The sequence below is a fragment of the Leptonotus elevatus genome, chromosome 5 (assembly GCF_054856555.1).
Source record: "Leptonotus elevatus isolate MCC_2025b chromosome 5, RoL_Lele_1.0, whole genome shotgun sequence".
In the NCBI taxonomy this organism is placed as follows: domain Eukaryota; kingdom Metazoa; phylum Chordata; class Actinopteri; order Syngnathiformes; family Syngnathidae; genus Leptonotus; species Leptonotus elevatus.
This window is the reverse complement of record NC_141243.1, coordinates 17463090-17486081: the sequence shown is the minus strand read 5'-3', so window position 1 is coordinate 17486081 and position 22992 is coordinate 17463090. Positions and strand designations below refer to the sequence as shown.

At 38.8% G+C, this 22992-nt stretch overlaps 2 protein-coding genes across 3 annotated transcripts in view; one reads left to right on the top strand and one right to left on the bottom strand.

Moving 5' to 3' along the window:
- The first annotated feature begins 927 nt into the window (after positions 1 to 927).
- Positions 928 to 4195, top strand: cmklr1 (chemokine-like receptor 1). Its single transcript, XM_086076156.1, has 2 exons — positions 928 to 960; positions 1037 to 4195. Exon 2 carries the CDS (start codon positions 1064 to 1066, stop codon positions 2096 to 2098), a length of 1035 nt encoding a protein of 344 aa, XP_085932282.1. The 5' UTR covers positions 928 to 960; positions 1037 to 1063; the 3' UTR covers positions 2099 to 4195.
- Positions 4196 to 8281: 4086 nt separating this feature from the next.
- wscd2 (WSC domain sialate O sulfotransferase 2) overlaps positions 8282 to 22992 on the bottom strand; it is a 62068-nt gene continuing 47357 nt past the window's right edge. For both annotated transcript variants that reach the window (XM_086076178.1, XM_086076179.1), the window contains 4 exons: positions 22778 to 22952; positions 18320 to 18484; positions 18014 to 18214; positions 8282 to 11060 (listed from right to left, as the gene is read on the bottom strand). In XM_086076178.1, the coding sequence (XP_085932304.1) occupies positions 10708 to 11060; positions 18014 to 18214; positions 18320 to 18484; positions 22778 to 22952 (894 nt within the window). In that variant the 3' untranslated portion in view covers positions 8282 to 10707. The remainder of the gene's footprint in view (positions 11061 to 18013; positions 18215 to 18319; positions 18485 to 22777; positions 22953 to 22992) is intronic.

Below are 22992 nucleotides of genomic sequence, written 5' to 3'. Positions count from 1 at the left end.
GAAAAACGTTGCACCCCACATTGGTCCTATCTACTGCCTTGAAAAAGAGCTACACATCATTAACTATTCACTATTTAGCTCATCTACAAAATTATTTTCATGTTTTTATTATTTTGTTCAAATTCTTAAAAAAAATACATCTTTATCTCACTGTTAGTGACTTAAAAAAATGCACACATATATGATAAAAATGAACATTTGGTACCAAATGGCCGGGTTACAGTAACTTAATTGTGGCGGCGCTGCCTGCCAATGCTTCATGATGCCAACTTGCTGGCTGCCAATCAACCCAGGATGTACACCCCTCTTGCCCAAAGTCAACTGTCGGATTGGCTCCAGCTCACCCGTCATGGGGATAAGCAGAGAAGGAAGTATAGAAATCGGATGGATGGATAACTCGACCACAGTTTGGACCACGTGCGTAAATGTGTTTAAAAGCAACATTTATTTTAAAGCCACTCGACGCTTTATGGTTTTCTGAGCGCTGCGCTCCCGTGCGCAGTCTTCTTCTGTCAGCTTTGAACAAACACATGTGGCTGACAAGAGGCCTCTGGCACACAACACAGAAGCATCCAATTCCCTAAACATCAGAGCCATCTCCCAAAACTCTGACAACAGCACGGGTGAATATTTCATACATTTCATGTTCACAAGACAGAAAAAGAACACACCATTTTTTGGTGACAGTAGTTCGGTTTATTGTATTTGTTTGTTCTCTGAAAATTATGCAAAATTGACTTCTGAATTGCTTGTTTGTGCCTCTCCATTAATAGACTTCTGCATCTGCAAGCCATTTAAAATCTTGAACTCAAATAGGAGTACTGAAAGTGTTCAGACACTGGTGATGGTGTTGAGAAACCTTCCGGTCAGCTGATTCCTCATTTCGCTATAACATGAAGGAACCGGCATAACTCTGTTGACACTCGTCTCTGGACAGCATCAAGTCAACAGCAGCGGCAGGTTTGTACTCAGGCTCTAACATTTGCAGCTGTCAGATTGGATTTCCTCATGTGCTTTTCCCCCCCTTTTCCCGCAGTAATCTAATTTCTCGTGTCGAGAGGAAATGGATGATTTTACTTACGAAGACTTCGGCAACTACAGTTATGAGGAAAGCCTCATGCCGCACGAGGAGACTGTGTTTCAGCACAAATCCACCTGCACGCGGGATGCCCTTTGTGTTTCTCTGCTGGTGATCAGCGCAGTCATTTTCCTGCTGGGCTTCTGCGGCAACGCGTTGGTCATCTGGATCGCCGGCTTCAAGATGAAAAAGACGGTCAACACGACGTGGTACCTGAGCCTGGCCATCTCGGACTTTGTCTTCTGCACTTTTCTGCCCTTCATAATCACCAACATGGCCATGGAGAAGTGGATCTTCGGACTCTTCTTGTGCAAGTTTGCCTCGTCTGTGTTGTTCCTCAACATGTTCAGCAGCATCTTCCTCCTGGTCATCATTAGCGTCGACCGCTGCGTGTCCGTCGTCTTTCCCGTCTGGGCCCAGAATCACCGCACGGTACGAAAGGCGTCGGTTGTCGTCATCCTGGCTTGGGTCCTCGCCATTGGGCTGAGCCTTCCCTCTGCCGTCTTCCGTGACATACAGAATCAAATGGGCAGGAGCGTTTGCTACAACAACTACACGTTACACCAGCACGGCCACCAAATAATCGTAGTCAGCCGCTTTGTGGCCGGCTTTGCCGTGCCTTTCGCCGTCATCAGCTTTTGCTATTCGGTCATCATCCTGAGACTGCGCACCAACAGGATGACTAAATCGTCCAAACCGTTCAAAGTCATGACGGCGCTCATCGTTACGTTCTTCATCTGCTGGCTGCCCTACCACGTGTTCATCCTGCTTGAGATAAACCATCAACACTACAGCCATTACATTTTAAATGTCGGACAGCAGATCGGAACATGCCTGGCGGCGGCCAACAGTTTCCTCAACCCGGTGCTCTATGTGTTCATGGGAAATGACTTCCAGCAACGGTGTAAGAGCTCCTTGCTGTCAAAGATGGAGAACGCCATGGGAGATGACGGTCGCACCACCAGCCGGTATCTGTCCAGGTCCAGCTCCGTAGACGGCAGGGCATCCACACACATTTAAAGTGAAAGTCAACCTTAAACATTTCTTGACAATAATGTTATATGTGACTTTACTCATCTAAACATGACATTCTGATTAACTCATTTGCTCTCAAAAAGCGTATGAAAACGTTCTATTTTAAATATTGCCATGGTCCTAAAAACCTGTTTATACGTTTCTAATGTTTTTTTTTAATGCTAGAGCAAACAGAAGGCTTTGATGCAACCTCTGACTTGAAGAGGACACTTAAAGCAATAGTAGTTATTACAAAAAAACGTCCAGCAGGTGGCAACAGAGTATAAGAGATCAACCAGGGCCATGTTGCAACAAGACTCTTTTCCCCAGTGTTTTAAACAGATTTGTGAATAGTGATGAAACTTAGCTATATTCTAATGAATAAATTGCTGCCAAACGGAAACATATTTTTTTTCCTGATGAAAGAAGAGACTGTAATCTTTATTTTGGTAGGTTCCATATTTTGTAGCAATAGAACAGAATATTCTGTGGGCTTTGCTAAATCAGTCCAAATCCAGTACAAGAGCGAAGGGGGTTGCTTCAGTGCAAATGGCTGGGAGTGAATGAGTTAATATTACATATGTGGAATAAGAGCTATGACGCAAAATCCAGCCAATTTTATCCATCTCAGGGAACCCATCCCATTTTGCAACTTGCTGTTGACTCAAGATGACATCTGTGTTGCACAGGGCTCAGGAAATTACCAATCACTTGAGACTTGAGCAACTGTAATGCCATCTTCTTTCGACAGCAAGTGGCAAAATGGCCGCTCTCTGAGATGGATAAAAACGGCAGGATTTTGCTGCTTAACTCATATTCCACTGACTCGATAATAACCAGAATACCATATTTACACTAGTGGTTCTTCATAGAACATATAATTGTCCCAAAAAAATTTGGGTTGACTTGGCCTTTAGTTCTCCAACACACACAAACTTTGATTTCAGTGTTTTGCACAACAACAATCTGAGCATCAATTGCGTGTTTGTGTGCACTACAACACGCAATCAGCAATCCTGATGTTCACTTCACGCTGCATTTCATTGGGGGATGACCCCAGCGCAGGCCCCCGCACCGCACTTCAGGCATGTGGCAAATAAATAATGAATATGCAAATGACTTGCATTTTTCACATCCAAACAATTCACACTGGCGGCGATGACGTTCATGAGCGTCTGAGCACATACTCTGCAAGCCAATAAAAAATTCATCATTCCTAAAAAAAAAGAAGAAAAGAAAATATGTCACGTTCATGTTCTGTGCGAGTCAGTGTCAAAAACAACAGCAGGGAATAATGTGTTGACGGGCATGTTAATCACTAAGAAGATAAAAAAAAAAGAGTTCAGGATAAAAAGTGCAGCACTGAGAGGAACAAGATATAAATAGACAGGAAATAAATGAATGTAATATAGTTTCTGATTGAAAATATTTAACCACATTTAACAATGTATATCCTTTCTTGTACAACAAAACGGTGGCCATTTTAAAAGAAAAAACAGGTTTTCTTATATGGTGGACTATTTGTGTGAATTACTTTATACTTGTGTGCTCATTTATCATTTTTATTTGTGAACCGGAGGGTGCAACTTTACCCCCAGAAGCAAAAATATGAGTGTGCAATTTGTGAAAATCTCAGGATAATGAAATCGTCTTTGCAGAAGGGAAGAGAAGCAAGAATTGTTTTGTCATTTGTGCGCTGATAAGAAAAAACGACGGATCTCTCACCTGCCCCAAAATAGATCTGTAATCGTGTTTGTGTGGCAGTGTTTATCGACTGGAGTGGATACTTGTGATGAATGAATGAGTGGATGCATTTTTTTGCGACCTGGCAGTTAGTTCTCACATGAAGGCCTTTCCTAATGACAATGGGAAATGAACATCTTCATTCAGTCCACTGCCCTGCACGCTGTAATTGCTTTTGGACAGGAGATTATTAGATGATGAATAGATATCGTTGAACAATAACGTTCATCAATCATGCTACAGTTCAAATACAACACGTCCAGCTGTTCTCGCCAGTCAGCAAACAGTTTGTTAAATGTTGCCCGGTGCGAGTGAAAAATGTTGCTCTTGTGTGTGTGCGTGTGTTTTTGTTTTTTACGTTCTGTTTTAAATTCCAGAAATAAAGATTTTGTTAAAACAATGACCTCTTTGGTGTTCTTACTAACATTAGCAAAATATGGTTCCATCATTAGAATAACCAAGACAGATTAAATAATTCATCTTATCATTAGTTATTCGCTGTGGTAAATTAAAACGCACTGATGACATTATTATTTCAGCTCAAATACACTGTTGATTACAATTATGTAAACTCAGCTAATAATGTTGAATAAAAAAAAAGAAATCTTGATTAATGGAGGTGGATTTTTTTATTTTTTAAGGTGCAGCAAGATTTTATGATGAAAAGAATAAATCCTGCGCACAACATTAAGATGAATGTATCTGATTTGCACTGTTGACCTTGTAAATGAGTTTTGCACTCACTTATTTCGTTCAGCAGAAACTATTCTATCAAAAGAGCCAGAGAACCTGCTCCTTTTGATGTCATAATAGAGAGAAGCCACCTTGCATGGTTACATCACTGAGCCACTCGGGGCTACAATAGTCAATTTCAATAACCTGACAAGCAGAGCATGTGTAGTGTGAAGCCAATCTGTAACAAACCCACAGACAACGATACGCTAATGATTTCATTTGCAGTCAAAAAACTTTTCTTTTTTCTTTTTTTTTTGGGTTCAAGCTCATCACTTTCAATCTCTAGCTCTTTTTTTGCGCGTGAAAAAGCCAAGAACTGTTCTCAACTGCATTTGTAAACACATTCCACCTTAAGATTTCTTTCACAGTAGCACCGTGTAGTCTGCTTTAAACAGTTTGTTGACTTACAGATCCGGAACACAGAAATCCAACTTGTGTGAGGAAGAGATGGCTTTAAAAAAAATAAAATAAAAAAATGCCGTGCAGATCAGTCACAAAGCGAGCATGAGCATACAATCGCACTTCTAGCCAAACCAACTGGTAAACTCAAAGCATGTTTAACGCTAAAATGTATAATGATTAGTGCTGTCAAAGTTAAAGCGTTAACTCGTTGATTAATCACCCAAAAAATATCGCATTAATCATGTATCAATGCAGATTAATCACACTATTAATTTTGACTGCACATTATCCTTTAGCTTGACAGCGGATGGTTACCGGTACGTTAAAAATAGCGCAGGTTGTGTTTGAGCAATAAACATAATGCATAAATACAAACGGCATTAAATAAAATACATGTGTTAAAGTAAAGCATTTAATAAATGTTTGCGTATGACATTCAGAATGTTTGTTCATGTCAAAATATTGGGGTCATCAGTCCTCAGCCCTATTACTACGTCTCCTCTAGCCTCACGAGCCACAAAGTGACGGCGAACTAACGTTACATGCGGTATATCCTGTCGCGACACGTTTTTTATGTGTTTTTTAAAAATATATCTATAATACATTTTCTTGAAAACTTCTTGGGTGGTGGCCAGTTTACTTGGGTGGCCCGCCCAAGTATTGACATGGTGTGGGAAACACTGCTTGTTATGGTGATTATGCTGCTAGTACAGGAAAAGAAAAATACAAAGTGGATTTGGGCTTGCTGTTGTAGCCTTTTATTAATCAGCCGCCAAACAACCAAGCAAAATGTTATTATTATTATCAACATATAGTGTGTCATCTTTTGGGATCATAATTGTTTTAATTATTTCTGAAAAAGAAATAATTAACTGGATTTTAAATAAAGTTTTCAAGTGATTGACAGGGGATTCTAGGTGGCATATGACAAGTTGGGTCGAACAATTCTGTTATGGGGAGATGCTGGGTTTTTAGGACACTGAAATTAAATAGCCTACTGAATATAAAATTCATTTTATGAAGTTATATATATATAATATTTTTAGAAATATTTAAAATATATTTTAAAATCTCATGTACCCCCTGGAGTGCCTTTGTCTATTCCCATTTGAGAACCACTGCTCTAAGTAATTTAAGTAAAAAAAATTGTGTTTCACTACATTCTTACAAAGCTTCGTGTTTACACTTTTTTTTGCCCTCCACTGCTGACCAGTTAGAAAAGAGAGAGATGTCACATGGCTTTCTGTGCGATGCATTGGGTTTTGATTGGATTACTTCGCGTGGACGTAAACTGAAACAGATGAAACAGTAACGTAAAAAGTTGTAAGAGCACGTAGCTATATTATAGATATATGTAGATATGTGTGATTTGTTTAGCTAATAAGAGCTGCTGGTGAACATAATTCAAAAGAAGTTGTTAATGTTGTTGGGCGCCAGACAGGAAAATAAATTAGGTATCGTAAATCCTGTTTTGTCATGTCTTAAATGCAAAACGTGTTTTTTTTCACGTTATTACAAGACTCAAACTCTGAACATCAATTAAGTTAGAGCAATATATCACAACATGCTTATCAGGAATACAGTACTATTGATAGAATATCGTTAAATTAATCCAGAAGAATAGTTAAGCCAGGAGATGTTTATGTAGAAGTAACAATTATCCAAGACGTTCCAAAGGTAAAGAGGTTGACTGTGCCCCATATATCATCCATCCACGACAGTATCAGACCATGTGTCCTTGTTCAACCAAATGTCGATTTTTATGTCTTCCCCATTTCCTATTCCTTGGTTTGACTTCCTGGGTCAAAGTCATCTGAACCCTCCACGTCTCTCTCACCAATCGCTATCATTTTAACCTTGCTGCTTCAGGCCCGGCTTTAGTAGGTGAGCAGCTGGTGAATGTCACACTTAAATGCTGACATTACAGTTTGGTAGGTCATACTTTATAGTGCTGACATCTGATAACGACCCGCGGGGCATCCATATGCATGCAGAGTCTGTCCACTTCAAATGTAAAGCCATTTGTATCAATAGTAGAAAATGGGTGGAATGGAACAGTGCAATAATGTGATTTTTAGATCCCTATAGTGGACCTGTAATCTGTGAAAATGACTATTGTGTATGTTTTCATCTCAGTTGATCAATCTCTAGCGGCTTAGGAAAAGCCCTAAACTGTTTATAATGTAGTCGTATCCTTGTTTCCATGTTGATGCAAACAGGAAGTGAAAACAATCCAGTTTTTTACTTGACCCATTTGCCCACATGCTGTACACCTTTTTCTGTCTATGACATCTAAAGCCGAGTGAGTCTCATTTAAATGCAAATGACTCACATTTGAATTACCTGAAACTCAGACATGCCCTCTGCAGTGAACATACAAGGGGGTGAGAGAAAATATTGCTTTGACAAGCTGAGAGCGTGAAAATGTCTTTTTCTACTAATTATGTCAACAAAAAAACGTTGAAAAAAAGTATTTCATTTATGAAAAAAAAACTAACACTACTATTACTCTCAACAACCATCTGTTTAAACGGTGTGCATAAAATAGCCTGATAAATAATCTCATGACATTTGTCAAAGAATGTAGAACATGTAACAATAGGTCTGACTTTGAAGCCAAAATGGTAATTCATCATCATGTCTGTGACATTTTCTGTCGCTTAGCCCGTTCAAGGTTACGGATGAGCTATCTGTTTATCCCACATGACCTTGCAGGCGAGAGGCAGGGCACACCCTGGACTCGTTTCGTTTACAATCACAGGACACATGCAAACAAATAAGCATTTACAGTCCGCTTGCGAGTGTGAGGCAGTTGTGCCGCCACACGCCGCCACTTTTGAGCATTGTAAAGGTATCACGCTCTCAGTTACAAAGTCATTTTCTGCAGCCGATTTTGTGGAGGTTATTGCCTGTCACTAAAAATGCATCTCTTTTGCCTTCCACCCAGCTGAAATGAGCTTTGATTTAAAAATCGCTTTTGTCTTTAGATGTTCTTTGGCAATCGGTACCTGACTTACACAATCCATTTGATCGTTAAACTATTGGATTGTTATTGTCGACTGCACATAAAAACAAAAAAGACCGTTTGATGTTGGAATTAACAGTGAAATGAAATATTCAAGGGATTTGTAATGTGCCTAAAATCGAGACGAGCCAACGGAAACAAAAAACAGCACGAACGATGTGGTAAACAATAAACATGCCGTCAGTTTGTTTTCCATCTTGATGGGTTTAAATGGATGAACTGATTACGACGAGCTCATCATATGACATTTGACTGGTAATCAAATCAGGAGACCATGATTGTATAATCCAATGTCCTTATTTATTGAGCTTCATCACAGTACATTCGTTCCATGGCGATACATTCAAATACAACACTTTTGTTCAAGTGCCTGCTTGTCAACGACAACAACAGCCAATCAAGTTTAAAGCATGTTAAAAATAGACACAATTTTCTATCATTTGTTTGCTGTATTACAAATATTTGGATGTGTCAGCACACATTACAAAAATAGAGATATACAGTATAATAGCATCCTGAAAATGGAAGTCAGTTATTGTCTCCTGCCTCTTAGTAATTGTTTTTTTTGTTTTTTTTGCTTTATATATATTGACTGTATGCTTGTTTTGTTCGAAGCACGTGCCATAGCACTTATCAAACATACCGATATCAAGAGTGGAATTTTTGCAGTCTGTGGAGGTTTTTTTTCTATCTCATTCTTGAGTTTAACGACTTCATTGACCTTATCACAAAAAAAAGCAATTAAAAAAGGTCGAATCCAATGCCATAAAATGAGCCCAAAAGAAGTGAACTAATCTGACCTAAAGCGTACAGTGTGTGAATCTTCAGATATCTTTGGGGCGAGTGCGGCACTGGCAAGTGCTTTTTGGGTTTCGGCATTGAATCCAGTGTCAAGAGAACATATTCACAAGCAGAGACGCGTGTGCACTGCACACCAGAGATAAATAAATGCTGTCAAGATGAATCCTCATCTCTCTTCGAATCAGTGCCTTCTTCAGTGCGAGGAACTGACAACTTCATCGTCAACAACAGAATTCCTCTTGCAAAGAGTAAGTTCGCCAACTTACAAAAAAAATGGAATCACACAGTATCATTGTCAGGTAGTTATAGCCTGCATATTGCATTTATCCCTCAGAAAAGGTTAGGGTTAGGGTAAGTAACTAACTAACTAATTCATTTTGTAACTAAAGGAGCAACAGGAAATCTTGAATCTTGTTTTTACAAAATAAGCTTAAAATACCAAAGAGTATGAAATTGTTTGGATGAAAAACGCCATGTGCGCTCACAGCTCTGTCGTAGCCTCTCTGTGTTTAAGGCGTGTGCACATGCCAACACAGCACGTGCACAGAAGAGGACAACAAGTGCTCTTTAAAACGAAATTCCTTAGGTTGGGTTTCACCAACAAGGTTTAATTTAATCTAAGATGAGCTCTAATGTTTTTAAAAAATTAAGCAGAGACCATTTAAAATTCATCTCAGTTTAGTACAAATTAGTTTAACTCAATTTAAACAGATATAATTGTGGATATCGAAATAAAAATGAATTGCTATTAAATATATTGGCTACCACCGCAAGTGTGCTGTCGGGAACCTGAGCTTGTTTCTACGTGCACTTGCTCGATAAAGTGCCTCAGGTTGGCTGAGCAGCTGCTTCTTGAGGTACCGAGGGTCCAAGCGGAAGCTCAGAGGGGATAGAGCATTTTCGGTCTGCGGCCCAAAACTCTGGAATAGTCTGCCTTTTAGTGTTAGACAAGCCCCCTCACTGTCCACTTCTAAAACTCGTCTTAAAACCTATTTTTATTCTATGGCCTTTAACACAGCATGAGACGCCGCTCTTTTAGTGCTTATTTATTTTTCTCTATTTAATGTTTCATGTTTTTATTTCAACTATCAATCTATTATGTTTTATGTTCACTCTACAGCGCTTTGTATTCAGCTGCTGTTTTTAAAGTGCTTTATAAATAAAGTTGAGTTGAGTAATGCTACATAGTTGCTATCTAGCAAAAACGTTAGCCTAGCGTTACTTGTTAACTTGATCGGCTATGTTATAATGGCTCGGCAGAGAAGCTCAAACTTTTCATCATTTGAAAAAAAAACCTCACTGACCAAATGAATGCAATATGGGCAAACAATCGAAGATAAGAAAACAGACAACTGCGCAGTGAAAAAGCTGCATTTGTGTCATTGCCATGTTTGCCAGTCGGTCCAGTCTTCTTGTTCAGCTCCAAAACCGTTCCCTCTGTGAATCGGTATCTCACTAAAAATATCTCTTCATCATAGAAATTCAAGAGGATTGAGCCCGTCTCTCAATTTTCTTCAAGGAACTTCCCGACTTTGCGCTAGCCACTTCAAAAATGCCGACATCGGTAAAGTTAAACCTTCCTAACTAAGTTTAAAATTAATTGTCAATCACAGTTTAAACTGGCGCTTAAAGTTCTGCTGCAACAGAACTTAATCTAAGCTTGGTTTAAGAGTAAAAAATAAACTAGGTTTAAAGTTTGGTGCAACATAATTTAAACCTAAACCATGATTTATCTGGTTTTAAAGTTAAAACTTGTTGGTGCAATCCAGCCTTACGCTTGCATGATCTGTTTTAAGACAGGATGAGATGGGGAAGTAAAGAACAAATAAGAGTCTAATTTCTTCGTCTTTTTTTTTTTTTTTTTAAAGACTTCCCATTCAAATGAAGAAAAAAAAGGGTATCACATGTATTATCTTGACATGTATTCGTCTGGAACACCAGACAAGTTCCTTTCCCTTAAGGCAGCGTCGACTTTTTTGATCAGTTCATTGATGCTTGCTCGCATTTCAGGAGTGTACGGGTCATATTTGAGTTTGCGGAGGCCCGATCTCTTGAAGTTGCCGTCCTTCTGGCCTTCCATGCAGAGCAGACGCTCCTCGAAAACCTTCAGGCCCAAAAACTGAAGCATTCCCTTGAGATGGGAGAACAAGTCTCTCTTCAGGGCCTCGTAGTGGACCACGTGGATTTTCTTGCTATATTGGAGCCAGTCCATGATGTGGGACCCCCACCAAGGAGCGTGGCTCTTCACAAACTCGGGCCACTCTGCAGGAAAACAAGCATACGGAGAAATTAGAAACATGAAAAGGCCGAGCCTCCAACAAGGACGAAGAACCAAACTGACAAAAGATCAACGTCATTTGCCAAAGTGTTTAGTTCTTCTAATGATTTCATTGTTTGTTATTCATTGTTTTTAGGTGCGAAATCATTCATATGAAACAGGAAAGCAGCGTACTTGAGGTACATTAGGGAAATCACGACTCAGACTAAAATTATGTATGAAAATGAAATGCAAATAAAATGCTGTATTCTTATTTAGTTCTCTCATTAAGGGATGGAGAATCTCATCTAAGGCAAAAAATGTGCTTACATTGGCCCACTTTTAAGCCTCTTGTGTGATCTCTTCAATTCAAGGAGCAGCAGACTAAACCCAATCTCACATAAAGCACAAAACCTGACATGTGAAAATGTATTACGCAAACAAATTAAACAAAGGAAGCAACCAACAAATGTAAGAGAAGTCACGCTCAAGAGTTATGATGGCTAGACACTGTTGTGTGACGTTGAGAAACAGTCTAAGTAGTAACCTCAGACGTTTGTTGTGTTAGTTGGCATTGGCAAATCTTTTGGGGTTTTTAAGGTGGTCTTTCTGAAAATGTGGTCTGCGGCCTGACAACCCTCAAGCTGTCTGTTCCTGTCACATTTCTTGGCTGTATGTTATCACAAACAAGGTTTCCGTTTTTGCTGTTTCCAAACATTCGAAAGGTGCAAAAATACTAATTGAATGAAGTAAAAAATACATTTGTGTCAGAAATTGCATCTTTTGTTGGGTTTGTTTGATTATCAACTGTAGGTTTTTCCCCTAACAAAAATTCCAGATTATCTCATGTAAAACGTTCACACGTTATTCCACTATTTATTCTGCCATTTTACGCCCTACAACTACTTCTACATTTCTTGACTAATTCATTCTAACTTGTAACATGTTCCAATAATTCCCACTGTTCAGGCTGTTATTTTTCTCATTCCAAACATTCACAGTTTTCCCACAATTCAAAAATTTTCACCCCAAAAATGTCCATTAATTTCCAATAAGACATTCAACAATTCACTCCCATTCGAAATTCAAAATAATCTGCTCGTTCACATTTTTCACATATATTTCACCAACAAAATTATTGGTATGGGTTTGTATTAGGGTTTGTACCATTCCTGCTCAAAATTCATTATCGTTCCTATTCAAAATAAATAAAATATTTAGCTCATTCAATTTATCTTGCCATTCAATCTGATATATTTCACCCATGCAAAACCTTTCCACATTCCACATAATTCTAAATTTTTTATTTCAATATCCCCACAATTCCCACATATATAATATCCCATATATATTCACTCATATTGCATATTTTCACCAATATCATTTCACCTAATTCCATATGATGAAATACCATTCAACATAATTCCATATCGTTTGACAACATTCCACCTCATTCAACATGATTCCACGTTTTTGTATATTTCATTCAGCATTAATGCACGATTTCTCCAGAAATTTTCTCATCGAGTTGTAATATAAAAATAGCTCTCCAGGGAAAGTAAACTTTTTAGAATGTTCCCATGCGAAGAGAAAATACCAAACCTGCAATAATATAAAATTGGGAAGTAGAAAAATAGTTATAGCGCTTTTCCACTCGTAAAAAAGGCAAGCGAGATGTGCAATAAATGAGTTCATGTGAACTGTAAAGTTGGCTCTTTTGTTCTGATATTCAGCAAGGCTTTGACAGTCTTGTGTATATGTCTTATAAACAACAGTACTGGCACTAAATAAAGACCACTTGACTTGTTAATATCACAGTGGACCTTATCGTAGCATCTACCCGAAATGCAGAGGAAGTGACGTTTCGTCAACAGTTAAAAGTAGTACAAAATCCAGTTCAACCATATTCTCTTTTTTGCTCACTTGTGAAGGATTGTCTGCGCTGCTTCTATTCTGAGCTGACATTTGACCGCCGATGCCGTATGAATGTGTAAAGCGTAAAAGCTGAATATAATAGCCAGTGCTTTTATGAAGTGACAGTTCTTTCAAATAAATTCCACTTTACCCCAAGCGGACTTGAAGGGTCCCAACGGAAGGCGTCCGTGTCAGCAGCATCATCCGCAGAGGTGAGTGCGTCAAATGATACAGTACATGCGACTCCCCGAATGCCCTGTCATGCCAACTCTCAAGCGCGCAGCTTCGCCTCCGTATGCGAAGCGGCAGCTGTCAAAAGGTCTTTCGCTTACCGATGTCATCGCATCATTTCCCATACCGACACAAAGGGGGAACGTTCATTGGAAATGGCAGACCAAATGTGCTGATGTTTTCACAAAGAGATATAACTGCTGGGTCGGCAACTCACCAGCCTCTGGAAAATCGATTTTTTCCACAGAGAAGATACGTGGACCAGACAAAACCAGTTGCCATAGTTACAAAGACATACCTAAATGGATATACTGGGGGAAGGGGAATATGCATGGAATTTATAAAGGTCTGCAAGGGGCACATCATCTGGCCTCATGGCATTCCGGAGTCCTTCAATTTCCTTTCTTGCATTATATGAAGACAAAGACAATTCTTACTGAAGCCCATTTTGTTTTCAAGTTAACACAACTGGAAAGAGACTTGATTCAATTCAAAAGTTCCACCTCTAACTAATTAATGCAAAACAAAATACTCATTATGTTCGCATGGAGAAAGATATTCCAATTTCAACACAATTAGGGCAATAATAGAATAGGGCAACACATTTGGGAATTATTTTATGATGATCTTACACAATGTAAACTAGAACTGGAGGGAGGTGTGCAGACTGTGCGCCGTCATTTCTCTTCAACATTAAATCAAATAATTACATCCAAATGTAATTTGTGGTTGTGGCAAGACCATGCCAATATGAGGGCATTATTCCGGTAGACTGGCGGCCGTGTGCTTGGCGGAAAAACAGGCACGGACACAACTTCTTTTTTTTAATTTTCATGGTAAAAAAACATTATTATTATTGTTATTATTATTATATTATCTGAATTTTATGTATCAAAAGAAGTAGTGGTATCCGTAATTGGTATTGGTGTCAGTCTGAAAAAAAGTGGTATGAAACATCCCTAATGTTTTTTTTCTTCACGTTACTTAACTAGTCTTCATTAATAAATAAATAAATAAATAAATAAATAAATAAATAAATAAATAAATAAATAAATAAATAAATAAATAAATAAATTAATTAATTAATTAATAAATAAATTCTGAAGCAAGCAACTTTCAATCAAGCAATTAGTGAAATAATTGTAGAATATTGTTCATGGAGGTGCTGAATGACAAGCATCCACTCTAATGATATTCTGCAACTATCCACTTTCTATATTGCCTGTTCTCATTAGGGTCATAGCTGCATGATGTCTGGGGTCTTTGCTATAATATACTGTGATGTAATAATAAATAAGCAATGTGTGCAGTCCTTTACATTACTTGTCCTTGACATTTTAGCGACAGCTTCTTTTCAAATCCTATTTCCCTGGAAATCGCAATTCCAAATCTATTGCACTTTGACAGGAAGGCCCCTAGCATGAAGCAAAAAAAAACAAAAACACAAACAAATCCCCCCAACATAACACCTCCCAGCAGCTTACAAACATGTCTAATTATCATGAATGTGTGCCCAAGTATAGACAGATGCACACGCACTCTCTAATTAAGTTTGGCAGGGGCGCCCGAGGAACGAGCTGGTTGTACACGGTGACGTGAGTCATCATGCCATCAAGCAGCGTGACTAAGGCCTTGTTTCATTTCTCATTTCAGAAAACAGACGCCGTCGCCGCAGCATGATAATTTGCCTTGATATTTAAAAACATTGCCACATTGGGGTAAGAAAGGTCACGACCACGTCAACCCGCACATCCGTGGTCACTTCCTCGAATTCCTGATTGGTCCTCAGCATTGAACATTTATGCAATCAGCCACGACAGAATCCAAGTAACTCAACAAATGTTAACTTGTCGTGAGCAATAGGATGTTGTTTTTGTGGTGGCGGCTGCATTGCGCAACATTTTTTTTTTTGCATCGGCCTAATCTAAGCACACTGTGACGCACACACAGAAAGCTTTCGAGTTCAATGTCTCTCGCCAAACGCTCACATTCTTTAATTCCACCTTGCTCTGTTCTTCTTGCCAGTAGCGAGTAAATGTATGTGCGCGATAGCTCGGAAGTGCACAACACAATGGCAAATCATAAAAGCCAATGAAAAACAGACCGACCGACCACAGCCCATAAAGTACAGTGACCTCAATCCACTGAATATACTTCCGAGGAGGACGTCGCTTGCGATTGCTGCTTACTTGAATGGAGCAAACTATCCGTCACCGAAACAGCAAGCCAAGTTTACACAAGGCTTCACGTAAATGACTTTAATCTGAATTATTTCATTTTTAGAGAAATCATTGCCTCTAATGGGAGTTGATGTAACTGGAAATTGATTGAGCACATTTTTGCCACTCACATTAAATCTAGGCCATTTGGCTATAAACCAAATAGTGCTCACTCGACAAGAAGCCAGCGTGTCTTGCTGAAGGCAATCAGATGACGTGAGAAAACAGCTTCTTCCTTCTTTTCGCATGTGTGCAACTTCCTGTTTCTAATTTACATACATTTCACATTGGCAATTTTTCTTCAAATCTTTAGAGACAAAATTTTCATAGTGCATCTTGAATTTCTGCTGGCCGTTCTGATGGACTGAGGGCGCTGGCACGCCTGAAAATCTGGTGCCTGAAAGTACAGTCAACTTTAGACCCGCTGAAAGCAGGCCTAAGTTGTGGTGCAGATGGTGTAATGGGATTTCTGTGGATTCGATCAAAGTGCAGGCGGGCAGATTGTGAGCTCCACGCACGTGATATGACATCGGTGTGCATCGAACACTCTTAACTCATTCCCGCCCAGCCCTTTTCACCGAAGCAATCCTCTTTGCTCCCGGCTGTTTTACTGTATTTTGACTGACTTTGCAAGGCCCACAGAATATTGTGTTAAAGTTAAAGTACCACTGATTGTCACACCCACCTAAGTGGGGCGAAATTCATTCTATTGCTATAAAAACATGGAACCTACCAAAAGTAAGATTAGCCTTTTCTTTCATCAGGAAAAAAGTATATTTCTATCCGTTTCCGTTTTGCAGCAATTAGCATTAGAATATAGCTAAGTTTCATCATCATTAACAAATCTATTTAGAACTGTGAGTAAAATAGCTTTTTTTTCAACATGGCCCTGGTTGATCTTGTTTCCTCTGCTGCCACCTGCTGGCCATTTGTGTAATAACTACCATTTCTTCAACTGTTCTTTGCAGTTGAGAGGTTGCATCAAAACCTTCTGTATGCTCTAGCATAAAAAAAAAAACCCACATAAAAATTATATAAATATGTCTTCGGAATGAGTACGTGCCGTGTGATTGGTTAGTCCAAAGTCGGATCCAGTTTTCGGTGACCCTGAACAAATGGTATACAAACTGCAAGGTTCATCATTGTTAGCTGAATAGTTGGGAGAAATTGCGTTTATCAAGGTCAAGCACGCATTTACATTTGGCATGTTTGATTCAAATGTAACTGGCGGGTTAGTTGTTATGTAGTTGGTTTGGTCATGTGTGAATGCTGTCATGTGAACCCTGGTGCGCAGCAAACAAGCAGACCGGGAAGAGGTAGTCTGCTTGCAAATGAGACTCGCTTCACTTGAGCGCAAATCTGAATCGCAAATGACAGAAAAAAAGCAGAGAGGAACCACAAATATTTGACAGTGAAGGCCAGTAAATGTGTTGGAAGCGTTGTTTCTGTGCCGAATGTCTCCATTTGCTTTTTGTGTGTTGTATGAATGCGCTTTTTTCATTTTCAAAGATTTGCGTGACATTTCAGCTGGTAAACTGTGAAGTAACTTACTTTTGTAAAGCACTTAGGAAAAAGAAAATTTGCATTTGATCACAAACAGGATACGTTCAAGTCAAACCAGGTGGGTGGTAACGTGCTTCATTTACTCCACACAGTTACTCAAGTAACATTTTGGATCAATTGTACTTGTCAGAGTAGTTTTAACATGCAATATACTTTTTACTTTTACTTAAGTACTCATCTTAGGAACCCTATTTTGTTTTTTGGTCATTGTTTTAGATTAAATGATATTGTTCAGCAACATATGAATTTGCAGATTCATATTTATTTCTTCATTTGATGTTTATACTCTGATTTGAAACATAAATCAGAAGTTGCTCACCAGTTTTTCACTCGAGCAGTTCGTACTCCTACTCAAGCAATTATTTGGAAGACTACTTTTCACTTTTAGTCATATTATTCTAAAGTAACAGTACGATTACTTGAGTACGGGTTTTGGCAACTTTACCCAGCTGTTGCTTTTATATACAGCAGAAATTGGAGTGTTAAAATTCCAGGGTTACATTTTTGGGCATTCATAGTAACTCTTAAAAGTGTAATTTTAACATTTTACACAACAGAATTAAAGATGTCCAGATTAGGTGTTATTTTGCACAGTTCACATCATAGTGTACCGGTAATCAATTGAGCTGCGCTTTTTCGCACCTGCACTTTCTCCAGTTTGCAGGAGGCAAATTGGTGTCATTTACCTCCTTCTGAATTTCCACACAGTAAGTTAAATGAAGGTCAAATTGACAAAAATCAAGATGAATTGATCTCATATCAGAGTATAAAATGTGATTTGTATGTAAAAGTCAATTTCTTTAAGAAGCTTAAGAATCCAGGTCAAAGTTGCCCTCTCATCAATTGGGAATTTCCTCTGGCGCTTTCTTTCCCGCAATTGTAAGTTGTTCTATTTGAGGTTGTCATTTGCCTGTCCCAGCCACTCGAGTTCGTGCCGATCCACCTCAAAGTATTCCTCCTTTCTTGAATATTTCAACAACATGGCAGCTCATAACATGTGAAATACATTAGCTCCATCTTCTGAGACTCACCTTTCCCTTTCCAGTTGGCCTGCGAGGCGAATCCAATGTGGCCGCCATATAAGCGGTTAAATTCCGCAATGAGGGCCTTGTAGGGGTTCCGGATTACGAGGATGCCGGAGTCAAAGGCTTCAATGTCCTTTTTCCCACTCTCATGCGTCTTTATGCAGATGGTCCTTCCGCTCCGCCAGTGGTCTCGCTCACCTTTAAATCCTGTGAAAGATGACAGCGCACAACAAATGCGTTTCTTCCTCCGAGGCATGGAGGCGAATGAGAAATGTGGTGTATATGGACTTATAAAGGCAAGTCCTCTTATACCTTTGTTGTAGATTGAGGCGTCAAAGTAATAGCTGCCTGTATAGAAGCCGGTGGCGAGCTCGATGAGATGTCGACACCAGGTGTTGCCGGAGCCGGGGAAACTGGCGAGGGCGACCAGCTGATTGCCACGGGTGGGGAGGAAGTGTCTGTCCATGCAACGGTTGTCTGGATGCAATATAAGACAGGCCAGGTTATTATTATTCATTTTCTTGTTCCGTATTATTTTATTTGATCGTTTTTAATATATATATATATATATATTAGGGGTGCCAGGTGATCAAAATTTGTAATCGTAATTAATCGCATGACTTCCAGTTAACTCACATTTTATATAATTGTATATCGAAATGTACAATAAAATGTACAATCAATATTTTTTCATACTGTTGTTAACATAAAAGTGTAAAAAATGTTAAACTAATAGAAATATGGCTGCATCTTTTAGTCATTGATACAGTGATTTCATAATAATTCATAAAATTAAATTAAAGTTAAAATTAAATAGATGTACTGTAAAAAAACAAAAATAAAAAACGAGTGTGATATTGATTTGTTTTTGAGGTCAATATTCTGCCACTAGTAATTTTATTTATAAGACATTAGTAACAGCTCTGTGCATTTGTTTTCATATTAAGAGCTATCTAATCTTTAACATGAAGTAACTTGTGAAATTCTGCACATTTTTAAAACTGTAAAATACAACTTGACCCCAGTCCCGATAAATATAGGCCCTATGCATTATTATTAAATTTATAACTGCTAAATTTGTATGTGGACGTACCTGGAATTCCCCCAGTTACAGGCTTTCCAAGTAAGGGGCAGTCATAATAATCAATAATATATCAATCATTTTTGGTGTTTAAAAAAAAGCTTTATCAATGCATTTATAATGCCAATATCAATTGTATGTGTATTTTCTCCACATTTTTTGTCCACTGTATTGTTAAATGAATATGTCTCAAAATCAAAACTAATTTGTATCTTTGAACGGTAACATGCAAGTATAATTCGCTGGCGTTGGGCAAAATTCTCATACCACCAAATTCATCACATTTAGGAGACGTTTGTTCAAGCATGAACATTGCATCTTCAAAGCCAATTTCAACACTTAATATTGGTCAATAATTTTGTAAAAACATTACCCACGTATGGACTGAGCAAAAATATAAAATTGACCAAATTGTTACATAGGTTTCGGCTTTAAAACTCATTTACTTTTTTTTTTTCAACAGGGATGGGCGTGGGAGCGTGTGATTCTGCTCCATTGTAAATTAAAAACTTGGAAACAATTTTACTGATGCACAACCACCAGTTGTTGACACCAAATGCCCCATTATAAATTTTAGAAATCAGCACTTTGTGAGCCCACTGGGAGAAGCGGCTGCTTTTTGTGCAGCCTACCTGTATTCTACTGCTGATTATAAAAGAACAGAAGAAGGCCGAATACAACTTTTTTTTTTTTCATAGTGAAAGGAGAGATTCAACTTTTTCATTTGGTGCATATATAATTATTAAATAATATATCCTGTGGGTCTTGAACATGTCAACATACTCTAAAATGGCTGGTAGTGAATGAGTACTAACAAGCACACAATTAAGCCTCCAGTAAATACAGCACAGCAGGGGCGGAGAGTGATGAGAGATTCCGGGTTTCAATCTCTGCTCAATGAACACTTTAGTTAATTGAAGACTAAATTGCCAATAGGTGTGAATCTAAGTGGGAATGGGTGTGTGTCTATATAAGCCTTGTGACTGACTGGCGACCAATACAGCAGCTGGGATTGGTTACGGCACGCGCGCAACCCTAATGAGAAGTGGAGTAGAAAATCGATTGATGGTTATTTCCCATCTTGGTCAACAGCTGAGGAAAAAGATTTTTGGAAATGACACAATAGTGCAATGTTGTGAGAGACTTTTCAAGTGAATAGAGAAAGAGGAAGTGAAGTCCTCCAGAGAAAAGGTCAACACACGCATGTTGAGTGTTGTTATGGTGGGCGACTTGAAAGCTTCTTTCATCAAAGTCAGCGGAAAATTCTCAAATTCAAAGACAAGATAGATTCTCGAGCTCACAAAACATTCTCTTCAAGTTCCTCTCACACTGCCACTTGATTGCAGTGTGTGTGCATGTTATTTTTTTCCCAGGCCGTTTATTTTTGCCGAGCCGAGCCACTGCTGTCTTTTTGCCCTGAGGAAACATCGCCCACAACGGCGCACACAGACTGGCACTTGAGGCCAACTGCTATGTTGGAATAACACGAAATGAATCTCCTGCACATTTAGATATGAAAACATAACAAAGTAGACTCTCGGAAGAGTAAAGACGTCCACCAGGGCAGAACAATCCTAATTAGGATCAGCGCCAAATTGCGCACCCACCTCCTACATTTGCCTGAATCTTTTCATTAGGATTCATGTATTATTCAGTCAAAAATTAAGGATCCGATCTTCATCCCAAAAATGTGCCCTCCTTTGGTCAAATGTGCTGCTCCGCAAAGTTTTGGGAAATTTCTTAAGTATTTTTGTATAGCATACAACAACAGACATTTTTTTAATATCCACTCGCTAGTTTCTCGTACATGGAGGTGAATGCATTAAATAGAGTGGTGCACTCTGCAGTTTGACTTGTTCCCCCTTAATGCACCACTGCGCCCTTGCTTCTCTGTTATTTAGCAAAAACACAGGAAGTGACTGTCACACTTTCGGCTCGTAGCGAGGCGCCTCACGCTTTGGCAAGGCGAGATCACTTTACAACATACTTTACCTTGAAGTAGGACTTTGCATCCTTGAATTTTGGGGAAGGGAAAATTCCTTCAATTAAAAACTCAACTTTAAATACAACTTAAAAGGACAAAGAGAAACTCCCTTCACGCAGAAGGGAGAAAATGAAAAGTTTGTTTTTATCTCGTTTTGAGTTTTGTTTTTAAATTTGGTTAACGGTTTTCAGGGTGGTTCTGTAGTTATTTAAAAATTTCTTTTAGTCAGTTTATATATAAAAAAAAGTGTATTACTTGTGCACAATATTTAATAAACACCTTGGTAAAATGAAAAAAATAACGAGTTTCTTACCTAGCGTTGCATTTCGGGTGAGTTACATGAAAAAAAACAGGCGAACTGAGCCATTGGAGCCAAAAGTCAAGCACGCAAAATTGTCGCAGAGGAACAACGTCATCTGAAGGTGCTTTTCTATTGGCTGTTGCTAGATGACATCACATCTGTGTGACACTTTCAAATACCCTTATTCCAGTTCAAATCTAAATTAATGTACTTAAATCACATTTAAAATCAACCCCAAAGGCTTATGTATTAAAATAATTAATTATTTTCACGATAATTATAGTTAGTTTTGTAAAAACCAAATGTAATTAGTAGTAGTAGCAGTTTTCATTTTTTTTAAAAGCATACATGTTTTTGAATGTTAGTTGTAGTTAACTAAAATACCCTTGGCTGTTCTTGCACCTTTTGGACTTTTGTGTGGTGCCGTGTATGAATGGAGTACACACAATGAGACAGAAGAAAGTTGCAATTGAGCTCTAATATAGATTTTTCACAGATAAGGGGGGAAAACAATGTGCCTTTGAGTAGTGTAACCTTACCTGTGTGTATGTGTTTCCACAGCGTTTGTGTGTGAATATTCGTTATTTAATTTCCTGCTAGCATTTGAATGGGATCCTCAATTGACTTTAGCATTAGAGTTAAAGATATTTTAAAAACTCATTTACTCCCAGCCATTTTCACTGAAGCAACCCCCTTCGCTCCCGGCTGTTTTACTGGATTTTGACTGATTTTGCAAGGCCCGCAGAATATTGTGTTCTATTGCTATAAAAACATGGAAAGATCAAAGTCTCTTTCATCAGGAAAAAAAGTATATTTTTTATCCGTTTCAATATTGCAGTAAATAGTAGCATTAGAATATAGCTAAGTTTAATCATTATTCACAAATAATGATGAAATGATGACAGTGGGGAAAGAGCATTTTTCAACATGGCCCTGATTGATCTCTTATACTCTGCTGCCACCTGCTGGCCGTTTTTGTAATAACTACCCATTGCTTTAACCATTCTCTTCGGTTCAGAGGCTGCATCAAAGCCTTCTGTATGCTATAAAAAAAACATTAAAAAAAACACGTAGAAATGCGTCTTTGGTAGCATGGTAATATTTACAATAGAACGTATTTATATGTTTTTGGGAGCAAATGAGGTAAATATACAATATGTGTAATTCTTCTTGTTGTGTGTTTAGTTTGACAGCAAACTCTAATCGGGGTGTCATTAAACAGCTTAAAGGACGCTTAGGGACGTCAGAATCACAAACATATCGTGCTTGTTACGCAAGCAACACGATGGATTCATGGTCCTTTCACAATGTAGGAAACTTGTAAATGCACCGCGCTGATCTGCACATTAAATCTTTTTCTTCGATTTTCAAAGATCGAGACAAACCAATATCGTCCAGCCCTACCTTGAACCTGCGTCTGGTACACCACAAAGTACTGGTCGTTCCCGCAGCTCTCAAACTCCTCGCCAGGGCAGCGATGGAGACACATGCCCTCGTCCTCCGGCTCGTGAAGGGAGAAGACGGAGGTCGGGAAGCCGCAGTGGCATCGATCTCCAGCCAGAACGGCCAGCGATTTCTCCTGAAATACGGCGGCCATTAAACACGGCGGGCGAGCTGTC

What these genes read in the sequence shown, in the direction of transcription:
- cmklr1 (XM_086076156.1), top strand. Translation starts at nt 1,064, where the DNA reads ATGGATGATTTTACTTACGAAGACTTCGGCAACTACAGTTATGAGGAA.